Below are 14702 nucleotides of genomic sequence, written 5' to 3'. Positions count from 1 at the left end.
CTTCTTCCTGGACCTTTTGACGTTTCCCTCGTGTGGGGTGGCTCCGTGGTGACACATCACTTCTAAAATGTGGAGGCCTAATTGCTCCCTGATTCGTTGTTTACTTTGGCTCCCAGAAGATTGCAAAACCCCATATCCCTAATATCTTCCCAGCATCACAAAACAACGTTTTAGTCCAAGCTCTTCTTATTGGTCATGAAACTGGTCTGTGGGGGTTCATCAAGTGTGTGTCTGTCCATGCTTGATCTTCTGTCATTAGCAGTGGTGGGATTCAAATAATTTAACAACTGGTTTTTTACAAGCACCATTTTGACTACCGGTTCTGCCGAAGTGGTGTGAACCGGCTGAATCCCACCACCACTCCTGAGGCTTTTTAGGGACGAGTTTCAGGTTGGGTTTCAAGGAAAAGCACTTTTGAATAACATGATTGTGCAGGCAAACGGTCCTGGGCTTTCTGTTTCTCGTGGCTTCTCAGCAGCTGCTTTCCTTATCTCAGCTCCTTGGATTGAATCCAGAGATTTTCCCAAGGCCACTGGCACTATTCCACAAAAGGGGACCAGATGTCCAGCAATCCATGCCTCTTTTCATCCCATCATATCACATAGTTGAGGTCCTCTGGTCAGAGAAGTGTTCTGTTGCAAAAATCCATTTGGGCAAGTGTTTTTAGACAAGGTGTCTCTCTTTCTTATCTAACACTGCCCCTCAATATGAAGAAGTGGAAGTAGGGGTGGGTAGCGTGGTGGCCAAGTTTGCAGATGATACCAAATTATGTAGGGTGGTGAGAACCGCAAAGGATTGCGAAGAGCTCCAAGCGGACCTTGATAAATTAGGTGAGTGGGCTAAGAAATGGCAAATGCAGTTCAATGTAGCAAAATGCAAAGTGATGCAACATGGGGCAAAAAAAACTCCAAACTTCATACATCACTGCACGCTACAGCGAAGGGCTCCGAAGTGCTATCAGTCACAGACCAGGAAAGGGATTTGGGCGTCTTAGTTGATAGTTCCATGGGAATGTCAACTCAATGCATGGCAGCTGTGAAAAAGGCAAACTCTATGCTGGGGATCGTTAGGAAAGGAATTAATAATAAAACTGCAAGGATTGTCATGCCCTTATATAAAGCAGTGGTGCGACCACACTTGAGAGTAAAGCTGTGTTCAGTTCTGGTCGCCACATCTCAAAAAAAGGATATTGAAGCAGGATAGAAAAAAGTGCAGAGAAGGGATACGAGGGATGATTGAGGGACTGGAGCACCTTCCTTATGAGGAGAGGCTGCAGCATTTGGGACTCTTTAGTTTGGAGAGGAGACGTCTGAGGGGGGATATGATTGAAGTCTATAAAATTGTGCCTGGGGTAGAAAATGTCGACAGAGAGACATTTTTCTCTGTTTCTCACAATACTAGAACCAGGGGGGGCATACATTTGAAAATGCTGGGGGGAAGAATTAGGACTAATAAAAGTGGAACACTTCTTCACGCGAATGTGTGATTGGTGTTTGGAATATATAACTGCCTCAGGAGGTGCAGTGATGGGCCACTAACCTGGATATATATGTTTCTTTTAAAAAGGGCTTGGACAGATTTATGGAGGAGAAGTCGATTTATGGCTACCAATCTTGATCCTCTTTGATCTGAGATTTCAAATGCCTTAACAGTCCAGGTGCTCGGGAGCAACAGCCGCAGAAGGCCATTGCTTTCACATCCTGCACGTGAGCTCCCAAAGGCACCTGGTGGGCCACTGCGAGTAGCAGAGAGCTGGACTAGATGGACTCTGGTCTGATCCAGCTGGCTTGTTCTTATGTTCTTATACTTAAGTTCAAAATGGATTCTGTATCTCCATTTTTACTAATTCCTGTGGTTTACTTTGACAGAAGGCTTAAAAAGCTTAGTTTCATGATTGTCTATATATTACAATTCAAATATTATTTGGTGGCTCAGTTCATGCATACCAAACTATGGCTGATAATAGTTCAGAGCTTTTTCAGGGCCTTTTGTTTAGCTGTCCTGAATTCAGCTACCGTGGCCTCCAGAGGGTGAGCATTGTTTGCACTTGTGGCTTGTCAACTCAAATGTCACATCACATCATAGATCAGATGAAGTATAGTTCACAGCCTTCCTTCCAACTACATGTTGTATTCTGTGATCCAATGCTGTGTTTTTGAATTCTGGTCTACCACCCAGTAACAGGTCTCAGTTGGTCCGCTGTGATATATGTGCCCTTCTGCTTTTCCACTGTGGCCTGGCATGATGCCTTCGCTGAGCTACTGCTGTATGATGTTCATTTCTGACTTCTGTGTTTCATATATGTAGAGATCTCTGATACAACATCATATACTAGTTATAGTCTTTCAACCTCTGTGTAATGTCTGTGCTGCACCATTTGGTACATTTCTGGCCAGAAAATCTAGAAGCTGATCAAAAAGAAAATCTCTATCACTGAGTTGAATTATTTTTTTTAATTAGTTGTTTGATTCTAATAAAATACATATACATCAAATAAAAGTTGCGCTTTCTTCTTTTGCATAGTCATCAATAATGTAGCAGAAAATGCTGTGCTGATATGTCATTATTGTAAACCGGAATGTATATCCCATTCACTTTTACTGAAAATAAATCTGATAGCAGCTTTTACCAATCCAGTGCTGAGACCATGGGCCATCTTCTCTCTCTGTTATTTGTTTTAGTCCTTCACGAAGGAAGATAATCTCTCTGATCAACTCTGTCATCACTTGTCCAGCTGTAATGATAGTTCAGCAGAGCTGTCACTTCCACAGCACCCTTGAAAGAAATGTGATGGACCCCACAAATCCATTCCACGAATGGCAGCACCTTCCCCTGGTGAAATTTCCTTTCATCAGGAAGGCACCACGAATGGAATGGATGTGTAGAATCTAACCCAATTAAAGTTGTCCCTGCCCTTTGTCTTGTTAGTGGATACTCATGGTCTTTCCTTCCTGTAATTACTATGTAAAAACTGTTGGTATAGAGCTGAGAATAACTCATCAGTCACTGATGCTTCTTCCTTTTTTCAATGTTTTGCTGTTGCAGATAAGAAGACAAGGAGGAATACAATTATTGGTGGACCTCTTGGACCATCGAATGACAGAAGTCCACCGTAGTGCCTGTGGAGCTTTGAGAAACTTGGTCTATGGGAAAGCAAATGATGACAACAAAATTGCTTTGAAAAACTGTGGGGGGATTCCAGCACTAGTACGGTTACTCCGCAAGACTACAGATTTGGAAATCAGAGAACTAGTCACAGGTTTGAAGATATTTGTTCTTCTATGCCCAAGTGTAGTTTGGAAAATGTTCAGAATTTAATATCATTCAGTGCTTGGGTAGTAGAGTTGAAAATGCCACAGGTTCTCCCTAGGTAGTTGATTTGGCTGTGATGTCTTGTGGATTCAAGTACTGCTTTTATTCCCAATTTATTTTAGAACTGAGGCACTTTCTTTGAAATAATTCCCCAAAATATGCAAAAATGATTTTTAAAAGAAAAAAGAAATAATAATTTTCAGAGCTCTCCAGAGGCAAAGCGACATAAAAATGCACCCAGGGACAAGGCCTTGTTTTTGTCGTCCCCCCTCTATTGGAGGGTGGGGGTGTCACAAAAACAAGGGGAGGGGAGGGCGGCGGCAGAAGACTCCACTCCCAGCCTAAGAGCACAATCCTCTGCAGCCACACAACGTCAAATCAGTCCCTCTCCCTCCTGCCCCCTCCCTCCTTGTGGTGTAGTGGTTAAGAGCAGGTGCACTCTAATCTGGAAAACTGGGTTTAATTCCCCGCTCTGCCACTTGAGCTGTGGAGGCTTATCTGGGGAACTAGATTAGCCGGTGCACTCCAACACACGCCAGCTGGGTGACCTTGGGCTAGTCACAGTTCTCTGGAACTCTCTCAGCCCCACCCACCTCACGGGTTGTTTGTTGGGGGGGGGAGAAAGGAGATTGTCAGCCCCTTTGAGTCTCCTACAGGAGAGAAAGGGGGGATATAAATCCAAACTCTTCTTGTTCTTCTTCCCTGTCCCAGGCCCCTTTAAAGAGTGGCCCAAGCCAGAAGGGCTCCCACCTTCTTCTCTCCCCCCACCCTATTTTCCAGGCCCCCTGCCAAAGTCCCAGGCCAGCAGCATCCCTCTTACCTGCTGCTGTGCTTGGCCTCCGGCTGGCACCTACTCCAAGCACCGTGCTCTGAGAAGGCGCCAGCTGGAGAATGAGCAGCCTGCTCGGAGAGGGAAGTGGTGCAGCCGCAGCTGAGCTTCCTGGAGCCCGAGCCTGCTCAGAGGCGGCCGTGGCGTGGCCACATTGGTTCCTACTCCCAGGCTGCTTGTGTGTGGGGCCATTTTACAACCCCCCAAGTGTGTAATTGGCGTGTGCCCAGAGCACATGTTCCTGTAGCAGCTATGCCACTGGAGCACTCACTTAAAACAAACTAAACGGTGGATCATTCTCTTATTTAAGACTCACTTTCCAAGAAGATAATCATGTGTGGCTTCATGTTTTTCTCACTCAGGCTATGTGACTTTGCTTCAGGGGTGACTTCCAAATGTAGAGTTTTATATGTGTGTGTTTAATTCTGTGTCTTCATCATCCTGCTTGTCAGCTCTTACCTGTTAGATTGGATTTTTCTTGTCACAAGGATGCTGTGCTATGCCATGCTCAGGAGTTTCCTCCTGGTGCAATTTTCATTTCCACACATAGTTCTGGTGCTTGGCTGCAGCATGTGTGTTCTGGTTCCAGGGAGCCAGCCAGCAAGCTTCTGTTGAACAAATTAAGAGCAAGCTACTAATCCCCATAATCAATTACAGTCAGTGTTTACAGTGAAAGACATCCACATCATCTGTTGGTATGGATTATTCAAGGGAGAGAGAAAGATGTAAGACAAATGAAGACTCTCTGGCTTTTTGTATTTCAGAAACAGTTGCATATTATCCCCTGCTTTTCCCCACTATATGTTGTACTCTTGCCTGCCAGTATTCCAATGTGGCTTTAACTAGGTTATCTTTACATTGCAGTGGTACTCCCATTGACTTCTATTTACAAGGCAGAATATACAGCAGCTAGTGTGAAGCAGGACAGTCCAATCTATAGGGCTGAGGCAGCTAGGGAGGCAGCAAAAAGCAGATGTTTCCCTTTGATCCCCACTTGCCCAAGAAGAAGAGGAGGAGGAGGAGGAGGAGAAGCACAAAATGACAGCACACAATGATAGTTATTATAACTGGTTTGCTTTTAGTGCTCTCTGGAGGAAAGGGAAAGGGAGAGAGCGAGAGAGAGATGCAAAGCTGGGCTTGCTGTTTGGTTCCCCAAATTAACCTGGGAGAATTTCCCTTTAGGGAAAACGAGTTCATTTATAATATGAGGTGTAGAATCCACTAGAAAGTCTGGGTTGTGTGCATTTCTGTCTCTCAAGAATGTTTAAAAATAACACACACACACCCTCACCCACCAGGCCCAGCAAGAGCTAAATCAGCCCTTGCCACAAAATGAGTCTGATCATTCCAGGCCTGCAGATGCTGCAACCACCACTCAAGACTTTTCAGTGGGCACAAGCCATAAAATGATCTTTAGCAAGATAAAATGTATTTAGAAATCAGGAAGGAAAAATGTTACAACGTTATGGCAAGAGAACTCAATAATAAGTAAAAGGCTGCAATGTACATGTCTTCCTAACAAGACTGACTCTTATTTAGTTGCACAGCTTTGCACAATAAAGGAAATACAGAAGATATAGATAGAATAGTTGGGTTTTATACCCCAGTTTTCTCTATACAAAGTCTCAAAGCAGTTTATAATTGCTTTTCCTTTCTCTCTGCACAACAGAGATACCTAAGGTTAGTGGGACTGAGAGAGTTCCAAAGAACTGTGACTAGCCCAAGGTCACCCAGCAGGCTTCATATGCAGGAGTGGGGAAACAAATCCAGTTCACCAAAGTCCACCACTCTTTACCACTACAACACTGTGGATCTCATTGGCAGCCCCAATAACCTATCTCAACCTATTCTAAACACATGTGTACATCTAGGAAATCTGACCCAATCTACTATAAAGATATGTTGGTTTGCTGCAGAAAAGCGGATCACCATAGTTGTCAGTATGCATGCAGCAATCACATTTCCTGAGTGCTGTGCAGTGTACAGCCACCTTAACACAACTGGGGAAAATTTAAAAAGAACACAGCTTAGCACAGGAAGTATCTTGGCAATTAGCAGTGCCAGCAGCAGTTGAAATAGGATAGAATTATAGGATGCACAGTGCAATGATATGTCACCAATGTAATTTTGTTCCTGTTACATATGGGAATGTTGATCTATATCACCATACTGGGAGGGGAGGGTGCAAAACTCAGATTTTGCCCCCGGCTCCATTTTCCCTAGCTACCCCTCCGGGAATCTTTTCCAATTTATTCAATTATTTGAGATCTCAATATAAACTGATAGTAACCATCTTCCACTTACATTGAAGACTGAGTTTTCAGCCCTATCCCCACACACTGAAAGGATACATCATTATATCCTCAAAGGAGAGGGGAATATATGCCGAGTTAAATGGACTGAGCACTTAGATAAGGTGTTTGTGGAATACCAGAAGTCTGACCACCTTGATAAATCCTTACAGGCATTACTGACAGCAGTCAATTAATCTATGTTTAGTGGAGTATGATAAGATGCTGGGGGGCAATTGGGGGTGCTGGATATAACACCATAAACGTTTTCACAGCAGTAAAAAACGTTTTAAAAGCATTTTGAGAATGTTGGTCAAAATTTTTGATTTCTGCTGAGTGGCATGTACTATTGCTGTTTTCTGATTTGTGAGTTGGGGCATTTTCTATAACGTGATGATGATTTAGAAATGACCTGGTGCAAAAAATCATTGTTTGGTCGTGGTGGGGGAGGGTGGCCACCCATGGGGGGCATCAAACTCAGGTTTTGCCCAGGGCTCCAGTTTGCCTAGGTATGCCACTGATTATGTTTCATGGACAAGGGGCACCGCACCTTCTCGTTGCTAGGGCTGGGGCAAACTAATCCTCTTGCAGAGCTAGTAACAAGTTCTTCGTACCAGCCCCCTGATGTGGAAGAGGCAGTGATTGGATTTGGACATTTGCATATCAGCAGCATTCAGGGTCTGGCTGACAACTGGATTTATTGAGGGTCTGAGCTGGGGTTCATCTCCAAGTCTGATCCGCCACTAGTGGAGTTTAAGCAGAGCATGGAGGTGACCCAGATCCGTGGATTCTCTTTGGGACTAACTTCTGAGGAATTGTATTACCCTGAGAGGGAGCCTTTGGAACCACACTCTGAGTGTGGGAAAAGCATGGGGGGGGGGGAGAGAAAAATTGGAACTGACTGACGATTACTGCTCAGACTCCGATTTGAACCCCTCAAGAGCCACGGGTATCTTGAGGCAGGAGGCTGACCGGTGGAACTAGGAGAAGAGTGAATACCAGGCTGTGATTCATCAGCTCCATCAAGAAGTGGAGTAACTGCAGGCCCGGACTGGAGCCACTGAATTGGTTAGAAGTAGGGTTGCAGAGAGCAACCCCATTTGCCCCTACTTGGTTCCAGCTTGGAACTCAGACTAGAAGAACAACGGCTCCTCCACCTGTAATGCAAGCTCCCCCATCCCAGACAGTGGGTTCCAGGCTTAGGGGTGCCCCTGGTGGGGTGCCATCTACCTCATCGAACCTGCCTATTCTGGCACATCCAGTAGTGGTTCTGGCTCCAATGCCTCGGCAGCACCTGAAGGTTCAATTTGATGGCACCCCTGACCATTTGCCCTATTTCCTGGTCCAAATTGACGCTTATATGCAGGACCTTGGGAGTAACTATGCTAGTGAAGCAGAGAGGGTTCACAAACTGGGTGCTCTGTTAGACGGGCTGGTGGCCAACTGGTATGTACTGTTGTTTCACCAGCATCCTCCTGAACTCCAATCACTCCCTCACTTACTGATGGCTTTGCGGGGATGTTTCAAAAACCCATTTCTGGGGGAGAAAGCAAAAAGAGACATTTTGCAAATGCGCCAAGGCAATTGCGCCAAGGCAAATCCTTGGCTGAGTTTTTGGAGGAGTTTCAAGCAGTGGCAAGTAAAATTTCTGATTGTCCAGAACAGATATTCGTCCATGCATACAAGGATGTGTTTAACCCCGAATTACACCAGTGGGTTTTGATGTACTGCAATCCAGACACCCTAATGGATTGGATTATTCTAGCTGAAGAAGCTGAAATTTGGATGATGGAGTCCCGTAACTTTGAGAACAAGATGAGCTACGGCTGCCGTCAGGGGAATGTGACCCCGAGGGGACCCTGTAAACCGGCTGGGAAAACAACTAGTGCACCTGAGGAGACCCTTTATGCTCGCCAGCGCCACTTGGGTCTCTGTCTTTACTGCAGGGAGAGTGGACACATGGCTGTTACCTGCCCTGCAGAACTCCCAGTCAAAGGACCAACTACATCATGAGTAAACCTAGTGTCCCCAAGCCTAAGAAGGGATCTTCAAAAGCAGTTTTGAGACCAATCCCATCCTCCTCTGATTCTGATGGAGAAGCACAGGGATCTGGGTATCTTGCTGTGGTTTGAGGTCCAGACCCATGAGCGAAAGCTACAGAATGGGTGAGTGAAGATAAAGGACCTATAGTCCTACCCATGATTGTGTCCAACTCCTTGGGCGCTTGGGCGCTTTTCAGGAGGCTGCAATGAAAACAGGGTGTATTTTATGTAGAGCTTTGGGCAGTCTCAGTTGTACAGTCACCGCATTGATTTTGCGAAAAACAGGAAAAGGACCAATGTATTTGTGTCTGAGTTTCTGGTACTTATGAATGTTACTAAGATTCTTAGTAAAGAGGAAAACCATATCTCCCACATCCAAGGAGAGGGGACAGCAGTGCTTGTCAGCCTGTTTCTTGTGAGCATCCTTAGCTTTCTGCATTGCGCTGAGAATGGAATCCCAGCCATCTACAATCTGCCGGATCCATTCCTGTAATTCTGGAGGATCATCAGTAGATTGACCCAGAAAAGGTAGGGCCTTCCCCAACTGTCCCAAGACTGCTTCAAGGGGGGTTTCCCCAGTGCTGCTGTGAACTGCATTATTGTAAGCATATTCAGCATATGGCAAAAGCTCTACCCAATTATCCTGATGATAGTTATTGTAGCATTTGAGATATTGTTCTAGTGTCTGATTGGTCCGTTCAGACTGGCCATCTATCTCTGCATGGTAAGCTGAAGATAAAACTTGCTCCACCCTCAGGAGTTGTAAGAATTCCTTCCAGAATTTCGAAACCAATTGGTTACCCCAATCAGAAATAATTTTGTCTGGGGCTGAATGCAAATGATAGATATGTTGGATAAACATCTTGGCCCAGTTCGGAGCATTGGGGATGGAAGCACAAGGAATAAAGGGGCTTGTTTAGAGAATAAATCAACTACCATCCTAATTACAGTTTTACCATGACTGGCAGGCAAGTCAGTGATAAAATCCATCAATATAACTTTCCAAGGTCAGTGGGGGGCTGGTATAGGTTGCAGAAGCCTTTGGGGCTTCCCAGGATTGCCTTTTGCCATGGCACGAAAAGGACAGCCCCTAACATAAGTGTGTATATCCTTGCACATGGTGTGCCACCAACTTTGGTATCTGAGGAGATGTAAAGTTTTAACAAAACCAAAGTGTCCTGAAGCTTTGGAATCATGCCCCTGCTGGATAATAGTTCTGCGAAGTGAGGGCGGTACAAAAAGCAGATAGCTGGCTGCTTCCTATTCTTGAATGAAAGGCACGTCTCTTCTTTGCTCTTTCTAGCAGCTGCAGTCCGCATTGAACTGGGTGGGAAGGAGGGGTGGGCTGACCGGACAGAGGGGTGGATTGGGTGCGTTGTGATTGCCACGGGAGGCTGTTATCATCTGACTAGATCGGGATGAAGGTCCCCAAAAGAACTCCCATCAACTACATACACAGAAAGCCCTGAAACAATACATTCTAACATTTACAATACAGCAAAAATAAACAACTCCCTTCCCACTAGTTCCCAACAACTTTGCAGTTACCTTAAACAAGGTGTTAAGAGCTTATAAAGAAATAAATCAAGGTCCCACCTGGTAGCCTTGCTTCCTCCATGAAGTTGGAGGAAGCCAACTTCCTCCTGCTGCTTTGAGTCTATACCCCTTTCTGGGTCAACCCATTCTGAACATAGGGACTACACCAACACGGCAATTTAACCTGAATGCTAAGGTTTTAATTTGGAAAAAACCGCTGGCTCCAAGGTGCACATTACTCAGGAGTAAGCTTAATGGTAGTTGGTGACTTTGCTTTGAAGCAACCACGCAACGTGTCAAACTGGTGAATCTTGACCCTAGGAGGGTTTACTCAGAAGCAAGCCCCATTGCCAGCAATTGAGCTTACTACCAAGTAAAGAATAGCCTTTTAGTTCTTCCCATGAAAATCAGTGGGATTTAACAAGCTCTTAACAGGGCTACCTACACTGCTTCCCCTAAACTAGGCTTTAGGTTTAATGCTAATAATCTCCCTGAAACAATGACATTATTATCATACTGGGGGCCTGGTGCGGGGAGAGGTGTGCGGTACCCCGCTTCCCTTCTGTCAGCATTTACAGTAAGCAACTGACTCTGTCTCATTATGCAAACTCACTACACCTTCCCTTCAAGGAGACTGTCTGCCTACTTGCAGGAAAGGGAAGGAGCAAGGGAAGAGGCTGCCTCTGGAGCTCCAGGCATGGGTGCCCCACGCTTCCCATTTCCTAACAGCATCACCTCAGCCCAGAAGTGCGAGAGGTGTGTGTGTGTGTGTGTGCGCGCGCGTTCACGCAGGGGGGATGCACTTTTCCCAGGGCATCCCTTTCCCTCTGCCAGCTTGGATGGCTGCCTCCTCACCTTTCCACCAGCAAGGATCAGAGGAAGCCAGTGGAGCAAACCCAACAGACGACTTGCTTTTGCAGGGAGGGCTCCTCCGGGCAAGATCTGGATTTTTTTCAGGGCAGGAGGTCTCCCTGCAAAACTGAATTTGCGGATTTTGCTGAGCGCATCAAGCCTAGGGACCTTGCAACATCTCTCCTCACGCCCTGGGCTCCCACACACTAAAGTTCCATCACTCTCTCTCTTTCAGGGGAGGGGGAGATGACAACTCGCGTGCCCACGGAGAGGCTCCGACTGTCACCTTGGGCAGGAGTGCCTAGGATTTGCAAAAGGAGGCAGGGCTAGGGGGACAGGATAATCCCACAGAGGATTAATAATTTGCATATTCAGCAAAGGCTCATGGGTAAAATTCATTTTTAATTTTAGTTTTATACCTTGTCCATCCCAAAAGGGCTCAGGGCAACAACAACATGTTAAACCTACATTACAGGTAAAAATTATAATTTTAAAAATACTCACCATAACTTTAAAGATAGCCCAAAGGCAGGACCTGTCTGATAGCAACCCAGCTATATTAATACATGGAGCCAGTATGACTCTGTGTAGCCAGGGCTTTCTGGAGCACACCTTAGTTTAGGATTAGTCATATAAAACAAATAATGAAACATACAACCCTTTTCTCCAACTGGAAATTGATTTTCAGGTAAGCAAGTTGAGTTTGCTGCTATTAAAGATCTTTGATAATCCCATTCTAAGAATTTGCTGTCAGTTTTTTAGCCTCTAGGTAAGATAGCATTAATATTTCATCCATAGATATGCCAATTTCTGTGATTTTATCAACAGTTAAGTTAAGACAACAACAAACATGTAAAGCTCCCTGGCATGGAATAATGGTAGATTTTTAGCCAGTAATCCAGACCAAAGTAGATAGAGCACATAGGCCAAATTCAATGCTTAAGGCTCCGTAGGACACACAGTTTGGAAAACCCATAATCTTGTGTAAGAATTTGGAATGTACAGTATTTAGACTGGTGTTCTGAGCTAAGAAGAGGACTGGGGAACCATAGAGTCGCCGAGGAACTACTTTTGCATTGAATGCCGTAATTACTGCAGCCCTCTAGCATAAAAGAATTTTACTAAAGCATTTGCAGTTGATGTAGCTTTTACTGATGATGATTTAAAATGTGCTGACCATGAAAGATTGTGAGTAAACGAGATCCCTACATATTTATATTTTTTTCACTTGTTCGGTTTCTTTTGCCGCTACTTTCCAGGATTGTTTCTTCCATGTTTTGGCAAATAGCATAATTTTTTATTCATCTTCTTCCATAGTAAATCTCTTGAAAGTGAATCAAACGCTTTTTTAAAATCTAAAAAAGTGACATGCAATGTTGCCTGAACATTGTTTTGAGCCCAGATTACTGCATGGTCATAAGTAGATTTGAAAGTGTTCTCCATAACTTGCAGCATAAGTACACTGCTCTGTACTGAGAGGCTGGGCCACTCTTAATAGGCCCGGGGGCCCTTGCAAGGAAGGGTTGTTGTCCCAGGCAAGCCCATAGCAAGACAGGGGGAACTGCTTCTGGACAGCGCCCAACCAATCACCGCTGCTGGTGTCATAGACAGTTCATACTAAGTTGGATGTTGAATCTTAATTCTGGTCTTTGATACCAAGAGAGGGGCTTCACCTGAACATGCTTTTCCCACTTCCAATCAATATGTATCAGCTAGCAACACCTTTCCTGCAGCTTTCCTGAAGTTCATGCAGTGTGCCATCCCCAAAATCTGTTCCATCTCACCCTATATTTTATTCTGTGGTTATACCATCTGGACCACCTCATGGAACAACATGTTGTCTGCCATCTGTGTATTTTTTTATCATCTGAGTAACTGATAGTTTTATTGTATTTTTTGGATTTATGGTGCTGTTGTACACTGCCCAGGGCCCTCCGGGGGTTGGATGGTATATTAAGTAGAACAAATAAATGAATAAAATGAGTTTTGACCGTTGCCAGCCGGATAACAAAAGCTCAGCCTTGGAAAAGCCACTCCTGTTTTCTGTCTACAAAGATTATGGAAATGCCACCCAACCTTAACTTGGTCAGCTCTCCTGAATCCTTTGTTCTCTAGCTGATCCGGGCACTCCCTTCCTGTCCAGGGCACATCAAACCTTACTCTGAATTGGAATACCCTGAGTTGTAAATTCATAAGCTCTACCTAAAATCCAATCAAAATCTGGACTATCTTCAGCTCTGACTCATCTGAGCCATTGTCCCCTGTATTGTTCTCTCCCCAAAACAGAAGCTCCACCTTGTTCAGGAACATCGCATTGCTAGAGGGTTCAGTTTTGCTGAAATTCCCTAGCTGCCCAAACAAAGGCCCCCTGCCCAGTGTTTTCTGGACTGCCTTCAGTTCAGTTGCACTGTGTGCCTCTTTCTCTGCATCCAGCGCAGGTGCTGGATTCTGCATCCTTGGACCTTCCTCTTCTAGATCAGGTAATTATCATCCTTCCCATAATGACCTCTCCTATTCCAAACCCATCATTCACCTCTATCTAAATTCTAGGCTTCTTGAATCTCTGTATGCATGTGTGTTTTTACCAGACTACGTGTGTAATTTTGTTCTTCAATAACATTGTCAGATCTTCCCCAAACTCTGTTTCCCTGTGGGTTTCTAAAGAGAAAAATCCTGATATGAATCAGAAGAAGATCATGTAGCCTGTCCTCTCACAGTGCAAAGTCTGTCTCTCACTGATTCCTCCACCTAAAACAGGACTGACCCTGTTTGGATAACAAGAAGTGTCTGGGCAGCCACCTCCAGAAACACAAAAAGGCATCAATGTTTGATCTGCTTTAGCAGGGCTTCCCCCCGCCCCCTTCTGGACTATGATAACTTTGCAGCTGTGCCCCATCCATTCTTTGACGGATGTCAAAATGCAGCATAGAGGCCTGATCCAACCCCTTGAGAGGTCTTGCCAGTCCTGCTGCCAAGTTGAGGCAATCCCTCCCCACTTCCAAGTTGACTTGGTAAGTCTGCTGCTGGCTCACTAGTCCAGGCACACACACCCCCCCACACACACACCCCACTACTAGTCTGTCCACACACACACACACACACAAACACACATCCATGCCAATCTGGGCTGGCAAGCTTGCTGCAGGTTTGCCAGCTGTGGCTGCCATCGTTCCCTCCTACCACCAGTGTTGACAACCTCCCCCACCGGCTTTCTGGGCTGGCAAGCCTGCTGGGGGATTGCCAGTTGAAGCAGCCTCCCCCCAGTCTGTCATGACCAGCTCACATTCAGGTCATATCCAGCCCTTATAACAAATAAATAAATCCCTGCACTCATCCGTTGATTCTTTGTTAACTTCTTTTCAGGTGTTCTCTGGAATCTGTCCTCTTGCGATGCATTAAAGATGCCAATTATCCAAGATGCTCTTGCAGTGTTGACCAATGCAGTGATCATTCCTCATTCAGGATGGGAGAACTCCCCTCTCCAGGATGACCACAAAATTCAGCTTCATTCGTCACAGGTGCTGCGCAACGCCACTGGGTGCCTAAGGTGAGGTCATACATCCACTGCTCAAGGGGTTCAACTCTTGTTCAACTTTGCTTTCTGTGTCTAAGTTTCCAAGATGTTGAAATGAACAGTTCTTTGCAGAGCATCTTAAACACCACAGATGTGTGAAAAGTTTCTATATGTTGGAACCTGAGTTTCTCAAACTTTTAAAAGTACTCAACAAATGTTTATATCATCATCTATATATCTAATTCCCACCTGTACCTCCTATCTGTGGATACCTAAATCTTCAGACAGGGAGCATGGTGACCCCCAGCAGATGTGTATGTAGACTT

At 45.1% G+C, this 14702-nt stretch overlaps 1 protein-coding gene across 7 annotated transcripts in view; it reads left to right on the top strand.

Moving 5' to 3' along the window:
- Positions 1-14702, top strand: part of CTNND2 (catenin delta 2) — a 655193-nt gene that overhangs the window by 516411 nt on the left and 124080 nt on the right. For all 7 annotated transcript variants that reach the window (XM_048507354.1, XM_048507355.1, XM_048507356.1 and 4 more), the window contains 2 exons: positions 3046-3259; positions 14226-14409. In XM_048507354.1, the coding sequence (XP_048363311.1) occupies positions 3046-3259; positions 14226-14409 (398 nt within the window). The remainder of the gene's footprint in view (positions 1-3045; positions 3260-14225; positions 14410-14702) is intronic.

Source organism: Sphaerodactylus townsendi, linkage group LG09 (genome assembly GCF_021028975.2).
Source record: "Sphaerodactylus townsendi isolate TG3544 linkage group LG09, MPM_Stown_v2.3, whole genome shotgun sequence".
In the NCBI taxonomy this organism is placed as follows: Eukaryota; Metazoa; Chordata; class Lepidosauria; order Squamata; family Sphaerodactylidae; genus Sphaerodactylus; species Sphaerodactylus townsendi.
Note: the sequence above shows the minus strand (reverse complement) of the source record. Positions and strands in the feature narration are given on the sequence as shown.